At 50.7% G+C, this 15,270-nt stretch overlaps 1 protein-coding gene across 6 annotated transcripts in view; it reads right to left on the minus strand.

Annotated features, from left to right (window-relative positions):
* The window catches only part of COL18A1 (collagen type XVIII alpha 1 chain), a 110,898-nt gene that overhangs the window by 36,404 nt on the left and 59,224 nt on the right, over positions 1-15,270 (minus strand). For all 6 annotated transcript variants that reach the window (XM_084754296.1, XM_084754295.1, XM_084754292.1 and 3 more), the window contains one exon: positions 6,983-7,527. In XM_084754296.1, coding sequence (XP_084610422.1) covers positions 6,983-7,527 — 545 coding nt within the window. The remainder of the gene's footprint in view (positions 1-6,982; positions 7,528-15,270) is intronic.

Genomic DNA, 15,270 nt, shown 5'->3' on the forward strand with positions numbered 1-15,270 from the left:
GAGCTCACACGCTTTTCCTGTGTTTACATTTTTGTACGTTGGATTGTACTTCACTACACTAATTTCAGTTTACCAAATTGAGACCGCACCTTCCTCAATTCCAAAGTGACTTTCTAACAACGAGCATAGGCAGGCCCGATTGGAAGTGCAGCCTGACGGGAAATGCCTCCTTCTGGCTTCTTGGTCCTCTTGAGTGAATAACACTTTATCGACACTAAGGGAAGGGTGTGGCTGTCCTAACAGAGCTTGACACGGAGACACTGAAATCTGAGTTTCATACTAATTTTCACACATCCCAAAATAACTTTTTGATTATTCCAGCCATTTAGGGGGGAAAAAATGTAGCCGTCACTCTACCTTGGGAACCTTGTGGGAGCAGGCGATGGCTGGCCTGTGCTGTGTTCATAGGCCTGTTGTCCTATTTATCCCAGGGAATGTCCCAAATTCAGATGTTTTCATCAGCTGGCCCTCAATCGTACCTCCCCAACTAACAGTCCTACCTTGTGGGTCCCGGCCTGAGGCTTCCCTCACCTCTTCTCTTCTCAGTGGTCAGTTCAGTCTGGCTTCTGGGAAATACTCCCCAGCACCACCCAGGGGGTCACAGCCACTCTGGGCCAGGTCCACCCCAGACCCCATGTTCCACCCTTCCCAGTGTTCAGGACAACAAACTCTGTGTGCGCACACATGCATGCATGTGTCCCTGCCTAAGTGTGTCACACACGTATATATACACACACAGCTTGAATGAGATGCCAGATGACTATGTGCCCAGGTAAGCGAGAGGGAAGTGGGCTTCAGGAGAGCCGTGCACCCCACAAACACTCTGACTTGGTCACTTCCAGCCGGGACAAGGCCTTCACAGGCAAACATACGCATAAGGGCTAATATCACAGCAGCCAAGTACACACTTGGAAATCACACCCTTAGCCACCCAGCAGGCCCACCACAAAGCTGGTTTGGCTTCATATCTATAGATAACTGCCACCCTGTCAGTTACCTCTAGTATGGCGTTGTGACAAACCACCGTTCTTGCCACCTAACTATGGTACATCCCAGAAAAACCACGGCAAGGATCACCAGAGGGCAAAATGCCGGTCTGACCCCCCACCCCCACCAGTCAAGCTACATGGAGATACCGATTATCCACAGCCCTCTCCCTGGAATCCCACGCTGACCCACACCTGGCTACCTGAGGTGCCGGGTAGCCGCACTAGCCCTCCAGGGGGTCTCAGGTGCAGCCCAAGGGCCGCCACTGCAGCATCAGCCTGCATATAGTGTCTCCTCAGGGAGACAACTAGAAAGCACATGTCCAGGGAGCACAAACATCACTGGTATCTACTGGGTCATCCCCAGACATGTGAGAGGGAGGTGGCAATGTAACTCAACATCAGCAGATTAGGATCCTGATCTCAGTGACAACTGTGACCGGCGCTGCCCTCAGTAGCTGAGATACATCGGTAGCACTGAGGCCCAACACTAGTGTCCCTTGCCTAAACTAAACTAGTGAGACTAGGTCCCTCTGCATGCTATCTTCACCTGCCTACTGCACTCTCCCACACACTCACAAGTTTACAATGTCCACAGTGTCCTCAGCACCTGAGAGGGCAGGGGCAGAATCCCTCCTTTGAAGCCCTCGCTCAGGCCAACAGAGGCCACCACCATCCACAGATGTCAATGTACCGGCCATCAGGAGACCTAGGCCCTGTTCAAGGTCATGGGAGGATAGTCTCTGGGGAGGAGCAACAGAAAGAAAGCCCTGGCTTGCCTCAACCCTGTGGGCCTCAGGGGAGACAGAGAAACAGGGCTTGACCCCTCAGGACCAACGCTGTGACAGTGGGGACTCTGTGTGTCCTATCCCATGTGCTATGATGGTCTGAGGTGCAGGAGGCCTTTATGTCTAGAAGGAAAACAGAACTGATATATGTACCCAAAATAGACCAAAGGGACAGTATTGGACTAGCAGGGGAAGAATGGTCTGGCAGTGTCTGGTCCAAAAGGATTCTGGGAGAGCTAACCATCTAGCACCAGGTTAGCACGTAAGTGGATATGACTGTGTGAGAAGGAGCATATTGATTGTGTGTGCGTGTGCGAGGGTGAGCATCACTCATACCTGGGAGCCATGCGTCATTCAGGCACAGGTCCATTGCATAGATTTAGAGGTAGGGGATGCACACTCGGGTCAAAATAGCATCTGAGCTGGGCAGTGGTGGCCCGTGCCTTTAATGCCAGCACTCGGGAGGCAGAAGAAGGTGGATCGCTGTGAGTTCGAGGCCAGCCTGGTCTACAAAGTGAGTCCAGGACAGCCAAGGCTACACAGAGAAACTCTGTCTCAGGGAGGGGAGGGGGGCGGGGAGGGGTAAGAAAACAGCATCTGAGAACAGAATGGACATCTCAAGAAGCCCACTCAGGGCTGCTGTGGCAGGTGCCATGGTGACCACTGAGAGCCCCACGAGGATCAGGAAGAATCAGGTTTAAATACTAGAAAATCAGCCGGGCATGGTGGCACATGCCTGTAATCCCAGCACTCGGGAGGCAGAGGCAGGTGGATCGCTGTGAGTTCGAGGCCGGCCTGGTCTACAAAGTGAGTCCAGGACAGCCAAGGCTACACAGAGAAACCCTGTCTCATAAATAAATAAATAAATAAATACTAGAAAATCGCTTCCTAAGGACAATGCTGGTGTGATAAGCAAGTCGGGTGGGCTCAGCGACAGACACATGGCATTGCACATGGACAGGCTCACTCCTGAGGACAGTGCCACTCACTCGGCCTGCGTCTGGAAAAGGCCTGCAGAGGGCAGGAGAGACTTGTGTCTACACTTACTTCCGCTTCAAGCCCTGCCCTTGTGCCTCTTCCACCACCACTGCCACCTTCCCCACCCCCCACCCCCCGCCCCATGACCCACACTCCCACACACCCTGGAGTTCTCCCAACATCTAATGGGGGAGATGCCAGCCGTACAAAAGCCATACGACCCACTGCAAATATTTAACGGACTTAGCCCCCAAAGTTATGCAATCTGGACCTTGGGAACTGGGGGACTGTGAACATTGACAGATGAGGGCCACATGAAACCCTTCCTACCACGCTGACCAACAGGGCCGTAGCCTTGGGGAAGTGACGAAACCCGACCTGCATCAGGAGGCGCATGCGCTGTCTTGGCTCACCTGGACCTGCTACAGCAGGAGCAGTGAACCAGCAGCCAAGACCAGAGGCTGAAGCCAGATGTGGGGCCAGCTGCTAGTTTTGTCTCTGTGTACTGCATCTGGGTTTTCCCAGCAGCCTTCAGGGTGGCCTCTTTGTCCCACCCCCTTTTCCCTCAGCCTGACAGTCACCAGGCCCTCCTTCCTCCCTCCCTTTCCTACCTCTCATGGCTAGCCTAGTTTCCTGCTGCCCGTGACCCCCAGCCATGCCACCTGCTCTGCATGCTGATGCCTCACTTCCATGGTGGCTCTGACCACTCACTTTCCCCACACTGCTTTAGTGGGCCTCTTGGCTTCAGGTGTCCCCTCCTGTGACCAGGTCCCAATAGGCCACTTCATCACAGCCAGCCTCCTTTGGCCTCTTACCTCACCCAGGGACAGAAACGGCATGCCTGCTGTGGCAACGTACCCACCACAGGTTACCCAAACTTCGGGTGAGTGGAAGAGCTGTCTGTGGGGCTTTATAAGAGGGAACCCCTGAGAGAAGCCGTGGGAAAGACTGCTGAGGAGAGCCCTGAGAGACCGACTGAAAGTAGACCGAGGAGTTCTCCCTTCTCCCTTGATCAGGACCAGAACTGCTGGGGTCAGATTTGGATCTCTGCTGCCTGCTCTACCCCTCATGCGGGAAGGCCTGTTCTGATGCCATGAACCTGCGGCTGGGGCAACCTCACGGCACCACACACGCAATCATTTACTTTTGAGGCGGGGGGGGGGGGGGGGCGCTATTTTGAGATAAGGTCTCTCTGTGCAGCCCTGGCTGACCTGAAACTCACTCTGTAGAATCAGGCTAGCCTCAAACTCAGAAATCCACCTGTCTCTGCCTCCCAAGTGCTGGGATAAAGGCACAAAAACAAAAACAAAACAAAACAAAAAAAGACGCACACCACCACTTTTACAGTAGAGCCATAACTGTCCCCTGAGGAAAATTCATAGCCTCAAAAGCTTTTATCGCTGAGCCGCAGTCCTGATGAAGGAAATGAAAGTTGACTTTGAGATGCTCACAGCTGAATGAGAGCACCAGGAAAGCTGTGCTTAGCGGGGTCTTTCCTGAGGTCAAAGGCACCAGGGATAAAGGGATGCTGGCATTGAAACCTTAAGCCGAGAAACTCGTAAGACAAGGCAAGCTGCACTGGGCTCAATGGAGAGCACTGGCCCAGCACCTGGGGGGCCCTGGCACCCCACACTGGGAAAGAAAGACAAAAGAAAACCAAGAGAATGAGAGGAAGTAGGGGAACCCCTGACGGGAGGAATAAAGCCAAAGAGGAGTGTTAGCTGCAGGACTCATAAGATAAGGAACAGAGCGTCTGTACTAAAATATGTCAGAAGCCAAGCTTTAAGGAAACTGATAAGACTGACAGCCACAACTAAACTCAAACAACAGACAAGATGAATGGCAGCACTCTGGGAGGACTGTCACCCAGCAAGGACCAGTACAAGGAGGACTGTCACCCAGCAAGGACCAGTACTGGGACGACTGTCACCCAGCAAGGACCAGTACAAGGAGAACTGTCACCCAGCAAGGACCAGTACTGGGAGGACTGTCACCCAGCAAGGACCAGTATTGGGAGGACTGTCACCCAGCAAGGACCAGTACTGGGAGGACTGTCACCTAGCAAGGACCAGTACTGAGATGCTAAAGCACAGCCAGGCTCTCCCTGGCAGCGTGTAGTTGCAGGTGGGACAGAGCATCCTCATTTGGGATGACTCACAGGAAGCCTAGCTCTCCATCTGGCTGGCCCCCAGCTCTCTGCTTCTCCAGTTCCCTGGCTCCCAGACTCCCAAAGGTGCTGGGCTAAGCTTCTGTCATGTGGTGAACCATTCGGCACAGTGACTCCTCTGTAAAGACCTCAGCACCAAGTCTGCATGCATCTTGTGCTAAATTCCCCTATCTTCTATTTTGCCATCAGCACACCTCCTTTCCTGCTGGCATCTGACTTAAATCTGTAAGAAAGGTCCTGAGGCCTAGCCCACAGGAACAGGCAGGGTCAGACTGTTCAGGTCAGCTGGGGAGGGGCCTGTGGTCTGCACAGAAACAACACAGGTCCCAGGATGCTCTCTGCCTCCCTTCTGCCAATCACCAATGGGTTTTCATATCAAAGGTTGTGGGTGTTTTCTCCAGACCCAAATAAACCAAATAAACACTTTAAATGCCCCAATGTTGTTACTGTTGTTCAGTGAAAAGACAAATAGTAGACAGGGAAATAAAATCTGTGTGTACACAACCAGCAATAAGTTTCTTTCAAATATGAAGAATTTGTATAAACCACAAAGAAATGGCTGAATTCCCCTCACCAAAAAACAAAGCAACAACAACAACAACAAAGCAAACAAACAAAACCACTAAGTAGATCCTAAAAAATAAAAAGGAAAGGTGTGCATTCACAAAGACACCAAGAAATAAAAATGAAAATGTCCCAGGTACAGTTAGTCTACACATCTACGTGCAAACCTGTTTTACATAGCCTGACAAGGCCCAGTCAGTGATGAAGCCACTCACTCGGTGGGGGCTGTGCCCCTCCATCAGCACCACTAGGTAAGGCTGTGCCCTCAGCAGCTCCACTACGGAAGTAGGAGATGTACAGAGGCTGTGGTGTCTGCCATCCCCTTGGGAAATGATGGGGACAGCACAGCAAAATGTCCCACTCTGGAAATGACGACACTCGACTTTCTGGTAATCGTGTCTGAAGATCAGAAGGAAAACATGAAGGGGCCCAGTTTGGTGCCAAAGTCCTGGTAGCTCTTGAACCCCATGGGTTAAAAGTTCCTACCAGAGGCAGAAGGTCAGCTTTCAGAGCTGTGGACACAAGACTTAGGACAACTTAAAACAGGAGGCCCTTGTCTGGGTCATAATTGAGAGTCTGTCCCCTGGGGACATGACCTTTCTTACACACACAGGGACCCCTGTCTGGGTGGGGCAGGGGCGTCCAGCGGCTGATGGCTGTAGTCCTGAATTCAGGAGCCGTGAGTCAGTGCCAGCTGAGGGTCCCCACGCACTGGTTCCCAGTGGGGCTGGGTTTCCCAGCTGGGATTTCCAGGAAGAGCATCCTCCTACAAGAAATGAGGGCCAGGAAGGCTGGGACTTTCCTGCGGAGCATGGGAAAGAGCCACAGGCCTGTCGTTGTCACCCAGTGACTGTGGCACCAGTCACAAAGACTTCATTAAAATAATAGACAGCCCAGAATGGCTGAGCTAAGAAGGCCTGTTGTGTGATGTCCCCGTACCCGTTGCCAGAGTGCTCCCTCTACTGTGTGCGCAGCCAAAGAAAAACCCTACTGTGACTGGCTTTGAATAATTTTCCTCGTTGTTTTGAGACAGGGTTGTCCAAATGACCCGGAACCCTAGAGCAGTCTCCTCACAACTCCTAGGTGGGAAAGAGATGTATGTCCGTCCCCACACCTCTCTTGTTGACTTTTTCACAAAACGCCTGAGCACCTGTTTTCCAGGTGGAGTAGCTGAGCCCTCACTAAATCCCACACTCTCTAATTTAAGTTTGGGGCCTCAAGTTCACCACAGGCCCTGGGTCATACCTAGATCAATTCAGGATCGGAGCCCAGGTAGAAATAGCCCACAGCAGGCATCTTGTTGACCCTGGGGTCTCAGAGAACTCATAAAAGCCCAGTGCTTCTGTGACATCGAAGGACAAGCGTTGAGGGAGCAGATGCCACTGCATCCACAAGTGTTGAGGATGGCCCCACTGCATCACCTGGAGGAACCTGATTTTTCCTGTCTCTGTTGTCCCCTCCTCCCCTGGAGTAGCATACAGTAGGGCAGCACGGGTTACCTGGAACTTGTCGGGATCCGCTGCTCCGGCCTGACCCACAAAGAGGCCAGAGTCATGGTCTAGCTCCAGACCCTGTGGGGACCGAGCAAACGGCACTCTCTGGAACTCTTCACAGTCTATGTAGAGAGCCACGGAGCCTCCGTCCACGCTGAGGGCAAAGTGTGTCCACTGGCCGACAAATGCAGGCAGGCGGAAGCTGGCACCCGTCTGGGTCCGGGTGGCACCAGGTTCCGTGTAGAGCAGTGAGATGTTCTGGTATCTGTCTCGCACCGCGGAGAGCTTCACACCCAGTGAGACCACCGCCTGTGCGGCGTCTGTGATGGCAAAGAGCACCCCTGCGGCCTCTGTGGCTGGCTGAACGTGAAACAGGAGCGAGAAGTCACGGAAGAAGTGTTTAGGGAAGGGATACTGGGCTACCCGGCCACTGTTGGAGTCCGGTCCAAAGACGTAGGCCGGCCCGACGTCGGGGTCATCGATTTGTGAGATCTGCTGGGGCACCAGGTCCCCAAGGAGCTGCAACAGACCCACCTCCTCGGCAACATCATCTGCAGAGAGAAGGACATCTGGTGAGGTGGCTGCACGGGACCACATCAGGACGCAGTGGCATCCTAGGAGACATTCACCAGTCGTGAAATCATCCTCACGGGCTCACAGGCCAAAGCAAATATCCCAAGACAGGGGTGAGGAGCTGGAGCGCGGAGCCTCCCCCTCCCCCACCCTGACCACAGCAGGAGCACAGACATTGGGTAAGGCCTCTCTGTACTATAAAGGGAGAAGAGGCAGCACACAGTAGGCCAGCTCAGTACTGAAGCTCTTCCTGCTCTGAGAGCCAGCTAGGGGGTTAAAAAAAAACCAAACCTGGGAGATTCAAATAGCTAGGCTCAGAAGCTGGCTTTCCCTGGCTTCACTTGGTCGTTATGGTCAAGAGTTCTTCTAGGAAGGGACTTTTGGAGGCAGACATACTGGGGAGTGTGCAAGTGACCATGCCTCGGGTCAGGCTCCAGCTGTGGGGCTAGGCTGAGGTAGGAGGTAGGAAATGCTGACCCCCCCTTCGACTTCACAGGACAAGGTGAGTCACTGAGCCCGCCCCCCCCTTAAAACCAGAATACAAGAGCTGTCATAGGGCACATCCCTCAGGGGACAAAAAACAGCTTTGTGTGCCATGTGGACAGTCCAATCGGCTGTGAGGGTCCCCCGAAAGCCTCACCCTGTCACATGTTCCTTAAGCCTCGAGTGCTGACCAAACATGGTGCTGGCCAGGCACACAGTGGGCACGGCTTGGTGGGGGGGGCATGGCTTGCAAAGGACTGGGTGTCTGCAGCCTTCAAGCTGAGATAGAGAAGATTGGCAGGCTAGCCCTGGGCAGTCAGTGATCCAACAACCACCACAGCTGTTACAGCATTCCCTTCCCACCAGAAATGCTGGGACAGGGAGTCCACACTGAAGCTCAGAAGCCGAGTCACGCATGCTGCCTGAGTGATGGAGCTGAGGCCCGAGGCCCCTCCTTCTGGACAGCAAAACTCCCTGGTGCCCCACTAGTGCAACACGCAGGACTCTACAGCTGCTGGCTTCCTGGGCTGAAAGGCACCAGTGTCACATGCGGATCCCTGGGTCCTTAGGGACCGATTGCTCTTCCCACGTCCTTCCATTTCCTTGCTGCGAAATTCTTTTTTGGCTCTGTTGGGAGTAGATGCCAAATGCCAAGGCCGTAAGATCACTGGCTCCATTCTCTATTACAGCATTGAAGGAGTAAGGGGGGGGGGGGTGGAATGAGGCACCAGGCTGGCTGCATAAGCCAGGAAGCTCAGTCCCCTGTGAGAGGAAGGCCTGTGCCATCCTCCAAGAGCTCAGGGGCCTGCTGGAAGAGGCTAGCCTCTATGCCAGCTGAGGTCCCTCTAGTCACCCACCTGAACACAGATCCAGCAATGGTGGTCCTATCCAGTTAACGCTCACAACTCCCCTGAGGTGACTAGGTACAGTTCTAAAAGCCTGCATTTTAACACACATGCCCTTCAGCTACACGTAGAGGCAAAGGAAGCCAGTGCCCGCCCCCCACCCCCCGACCTCCATCCCCAACAAGCACAGCCAAGGCCTGGCTCTGGAGGGACCAGGACAAGAGGGCACGCACCCTCACTGAATGCCTCTCAACAGGAGACATCCCCTCCCCTCAGCAAGGCTCCTGACCAACCTGGTGTCTGCCCACCCTGGAGAAAGGCCTCCAACTAGGCTAGTACCCTGTGAGCAGACCTGTCATTCTGTATGACTGGTGTTATGGACACCCAGGGCCCCACACCTTGCCAACTGGCTCTCCCAGGGATGCGGCCTGGGGACTGTGCATCCATCCCTGAGCTGGCCACTGGCTCTCCCCACACGCTCTGGGGGGCTGCTTATGTACCAGGCTCAGGCTGTCCCTGCTCTCTCTGGCCTCCAACCCTGTAGAACTCAGGCTGTGGCATCCCTGCCCCACAGAGCCTAGGCCTGGGTTCCAGAAGTGCATCTGGTGCTCCCAGACCCTAGAAAGATGTCACCATTAGGGGACTCTCAGCCCAGCAGTAGAGGCACGCATGTCTGGAATAACCAAATGCCAACCAAGCAATTCCTATGGAACCTTCTAGAGAAACTGCTCTTAAACCAAACATATCCTTGGAGTCAGAAGGAATTACGGCAGCCCCTCCCTGCTTCTAACCTCTGGGGCCTGTTCAGACACAAACACACAAAGCAGCTGTGGGCACACGGGAGCCAAGGGTGGGTGGTAGCATCTTCTGTGCTAGACCCACCCTGGGTATCCAATGGTCACCTAGCACACACCTGCAGAGTCCAGGGGATAAGTTTAAGCAGCAGACTAGACCGTCTGAACTGCCGTGGAAGAGGCTCAAGCGAGTTATTTGAACTAAGCAGTCAGGTTGGTGAGCTTTTTCACATCCACCTAGGCCTGGCCCAGCTGAGCGACGGGAGACAAGCTGCACCAGACTCGTGGGGGATTGGGGTCTTGGATGTACTCTTCTGAAGCCTTGAATGGAGCCACATTGAGAGATACTCAAGAGTCCTCATGGAACTGAGAAACTGTAACCAATCCAGAACAAGGGGCAAACAAAACAAAACATGGCCAATAAAAGCCATAAAATGAGAAGGTGGCTTGGGCTCAGCTGGACCAGCAACTGGAATATACCGCAAAGTCTCAGGTGGAGGAGACTTGAGCTGGGCCAGAAGCAGAGAGTAGAGGCAAACGCCAACACGGGCACAGCAAAGAAAAACCTGGCAAAAACTGCACAGAAGGGCTGAGGGGGAAACCAGCAGGCCACAGTTACAAGGTGAGCATTGCAACCATACTGTATAGAACAGTTCAAGTTGAAGCCATCATGCCTAGTCCTTTGTTGAAGAGCTGCCCAGCTGTGTGGTCTGTGTGTGTGTGTGTGTTGTATGTGTGGTGTGTGTGTGTGTGTGTGTGTGTGTGTGTGTGTGTGTGTGTGTGTGTTGCTCTAGGTACATACAGCAGGGCAAGTGTTTCTTAATAACACACCCTAAGCACTTTTTCTGTTCAACTTGAAAGAGACAATCTCAGTGAGATGGAGGCTCCTGAGCCTCAAGTGTTCATGCAAAGTTCCCCAATACTACTTTGTAACCCAGTAGCAATTAGAGCGCATACAAGCCCAGGGTGGGCAAATACCTGTTTTCCATAACAAAAGAAAATTACACAGAACAAAACATTGCCAGAAACAGCATTGCACCTTGACTGAAAGACTAAAACTGACTTAAACGAGTGACAACTTAGAGAAACGTGCTACCCCGCCCCCCACATGATATTCCAAAGTCCCACATGGTCAGCGTTGTCCAATAGTGGCCCTGGTAGGTATTTTCTGATGAGGAAGAGGTGCTCAGATATGATGCTGTTTTGAAGAAGAAAGTCCTGGATCTCAAGGATGGGGCACTGCCTGGGCAGAGTCATCCCAGAGACCCAGATCTGGACCTACTTACAGTACTGGACCAGTGTATGCACAGGCAGAAAATCCAGTGCTCCACCGGGTTAACAGGCCATTAAAACAAAAGCAAGTAACACTTGAAAGATGCCATGTGCAGAGTTATCCCAGGGTGTTAGAGAAAACACCGGAAGCACGCAGCTACGGGAAAGAAGGGCAGGGCAGCTCCCGGGGAGACACAGGGCATATATGTTAAAGAAGCTTTCACATGCACGCTGAGGCAACTCATACAAAGTGAGAGGCAGTGTCCCTGTTCCTGTGTGCAGCCACACACATGTACACAGACCTCAGTGGGCACAATAATGGTCCCCAAAGATGTCTACTGCAATAGATGCTACTTTATCCCACAAAGGACAACAACAGTGGGACTCGGGTTGCACGCCTTGAGGTGGGGATGAACCTGGCCTAGTCACACTTTCATGAATGTCGTTACTCCAGGCCAGAGGCTCATGAAGCAGGTCGGGAGGCTGAGTTCTGGGCTAGAGATGGTGACTACAGGAGCCTCTTGCCATCTGACTTTTTGGGCTGGAGAGATGGCTCAGAGGTTAAGAACGCTGACTGCTCTTCCGGAGGCCCTGAGTTCAACTCCCAGCAACCACCTAGTGGCTCATAACCATCTATATATAATGTGATTAATGCCTTCTTGGGGGCATGTAGGCACACATGCAGATAGAGCACTGTTTACATAATAAATAAATCTTTTTTAAAAAAAGATTTGTCTTTTTGAAGAAAAATATTTTAAAGTGAGTTCTTGGAGAACTCTGAAAAATGTCAGGGCAGAGAGAACCAAGAATGGCTTCTTTGGAGTGGACAAGTGTGCTGCTCCGTCCATCAGATATGTAATGCTGGGAATCTGACATCTATACAAGGAAAGAAGGCGCCCTTCCCTGATACCTGAGACCATAAGAGAACCTAGTTGCTGTGAAACCCCCTTCCCCGGAGAGCTAGAAAAAGGGACAATTCCCTCTCTCGTGCGTGCACGCCTTTTTCAGAGTCTACCTCATGTTCGTGTTTATATGCCTGTCAGTCCATGGCATTAATAACTCTTCTAATAGACTCCTTACCCTAACAAATATGTCCCAGTATCCCCTTGAGCCCTTCATATAAGAACAAATCCTATACTGTGAAATCAAAGGACAGACAGGATGACAAATCTAACTAACCATGGTAACCAACTCCAAAAAAATAACAGGATATACATGAGAAGAATATTAAAAGGGAATTTAAACATTTCATTACAAAATCAACTAAAGGGGCTCGGAAGAGATGGCTCGATAGCTAAGAGTACTGGTTGCTCTTTGCAGAGGGCTTGGGTTTGGTTTCCCAGTACAGCTCACAACTGTCCATAACTCCAGTTCCAGGGGATCCGGAGTCCGCTTCTGGCCTTTTGAGGCACCAGGCATGCATACAGTACACACATATACATGTAAGCAAGACATTCAAACATATAAGATAAATCATTTTTAAAAATCATCTCAACAAAGAATAAGGCAGGAAACGAGGAACAGAGGTATTAGATGCAAATTATAGCAAGAGCAAGGGCAGCAGTCCTCAAGAGCAGCAATTACAATAAATGTAAATGGATTAAATGTCAATCTAAAGACAAAGGACTGGGGCCAGTGAAATGGCCCAGCAAGTAAAGGTGTCTGCTTTTGATCCCAGAAACCCACACGGTGGAAAGAACTAATACCTGTAAGCGGTCCTCCAGTTTCTACATGTGAGCCAGTGCATAGTCACATGTAAGCACACGCAAATTAATTAATTGGCTAATTAACTAATTAGAGATCAGCCAAGTAATTTTAAAAACCATAATCACATGTTCTCTACATGTTTCTATCCAAACAGACTGGAAGTGAAAGGATGGCCGATACAGGGAGAATGCAGGGTAGCTATACTGTTAGACAAAGCAGAATCTAAACCCACGTGTTACAAGAGGCAAGGGAACAGAAAAGAATCAGTACAGGAGACAGCTATGACAGCAACAGACCACCAACATACATGAAGCAAAACGGCAGAACCGTGGGAGAAACAAAGCTCTACAACAGCAGCTACTGACATCAACACCCTCTTACGAAAGGGTAGAACAGCCGGACTTAAGATAAGGAAGGACTCCGCAGATCTGTGGGCCCGTACAGAGCACTGGCAGCCATAGTGGCATCCAAGCTGGAAGGACTCCGCAGATCTGTGGGCACGTACAGAGCACTGGCAGCCATAGTGGCATCCAAGCTCCTCTCTGCTACACATGAAACATTTCCAAGGCAGACATATGCCAGTCCACAGAAAAATCTCAACAGATATAATATACACTCTCCAGCCACGTTGGGATCAAGCTAGACATTAAAACAAAATAAACCTGTAATATTTGCAAATCTGTGGAAATTAAACTTGACAATCCTAAACAACCGGTTAAATACAAGAATAAACAGAGAAATGACTGGGAAATACTTAGAAACAATAAAAATCAAGAGTGTTGCCCATAAAAACTGGTTGGGACAATTTTTAAAAAGAAAGAAAAAAAAAATAAACCTTTGAAAGGAGAAATGAATAGCTATAAATACTCCATTAACGGACAAACGGCCTCAAATAAACAACCCATCTTAACATGCAGAATTAGGGAAAAAAAAGAATAGAAAAAAAAAATCCTATTCCAGGCCAACAGAAGGAGAAAAATAAAGAAAAAATGAAACAAAAATCAACAAGCAAATAACGGGAAAACATCTGATCAATGAAACCAAAGTCAGCTCTTTGGAAAGATCAACATAACTGTTGAACCTTGTAAATGGAACAGGAAAAAAAGAGAGAGACTCATGACTAAGGTCAGAGAAGGGTGGGGCCGTCACTAACTACAGGAATGGGGGGGGTGGGGATGGGAGCCTGATGAGACCAAATCCAAGAGGCAAACTTCTAGATATACAAAAGCTACCAGACTGAGCCATGAGGAAACCAAATGTTGGGACAGACACAAAGCTGGAGAGGAAACTGGAAGAATTAAAACAAAAACAAAAACAAAAAAAACAACAACCCTCTAACAAAAGCCCAGCCGCCCTCCCCCTCCCACCTCCCCCCATAAACTTTCCATCTCACTCTATGAGGCCAGTATGACCCATATTAACAAAATACCAGCAAATCCTCTCAGCACAATGAAAGAACTCTGCGTACTGGCTAAGTGAGTTCACTCCTAGGAGTCGGGGACAGTCCACATATGAAATCAATCAGCGTGGTTAGGCTGCATGCTGAAATGCAGAAATGACCAGTCATCTCGGCTGGTGCAGGACAAGCGCTGGGTAAGCTGCAACACAGCTGCATGATGAAACCACAACGGAGCAGGAACAGAAACAAGCGATCTCAGCATCAAAGGAGCCACTCGTGAAAAGCCCACACAGACACCATGTGCTGGCTGGGCAATGTGGCTCAGTTGGTAGAGCGCTTGCCTAGCATGCATGGGGCCTTGGGTTCAATTCCCAAGTGGACATGGTAGTACACACCCATGACTGAAGGACTCCTGAGGAGAGCACAGGAGAACAGAAGCCCAAAGTCGTCCTTGCCTACATGGTAAGTTTGAGGCCAGCCTGGGCTACATGACTCAAAAACAGAGAACAATGCCCTGTGCCCTGGTGTGGATGGAAACCTTGTCTAAAGGAAGGAGAAGCAAGGCAAGTTGTCTTCTATTTAATTGAGAGAAGGAGGGAGGGAGGAAAAGGTGGAGGAGGAAGGAGGAGGAAGAGAAGAAGAAGAAGAAGAAGAAGAAGAAGAAGAAGAAGAAGAAGAAGAAGAAGAAGAAGAAGAAGAAGAAGAAAAGACAGCCAAGAAGGGAAAAGTCTTGTACAGTGAAAGCCACAAAACACTACTGAGAGAAAATAAAGGCAGATCAATAACATGCCACCCCTTACTCAGATCTAGCCAATGGACAGGACATTCTCCACAACTGAGTGGAGAGTGAGGTCTGACTTTCACACCAACTCTGGTGCCCCATATTTGACCACGTCCCCTGGATGGGGAGGCCTGGTGGCACTCAGAGGAAGGATAGCAGGCTACCAAGAAGAGACTTGATCCCCTATGAGCATATACAGGGGGAGGAGGTCCCCCTCAGTCACAGTCATAGGGGAGGGGAGTAAGGGGAAAATGGGAGGGAGGGAGGAATGGGAGGATACAAGGGATGGGATAACAATTGAGATGAAATATGAATAAATTAATAAAATATATTAAAAAAATAACATGCCACCCACGCTCACTGTGCTTCTGAAGCAACCCAAGACCAAGCAATGTATAAATAACAGAAACGGATTTCTCGAAGCACTGGGTACTGAGTTC

This window comes from Acomys minous (genome assembly GCF_964271855.1).
Source record: "Acomys minous genome assembly, chromosome: 13".
Classification (NCBI taxonomy): domain Eukaryota; kingdom Metazoa; phylum Chordata; class Mammalia; order Rodentia; family Muridae; genus Acomys; species Acomys minous.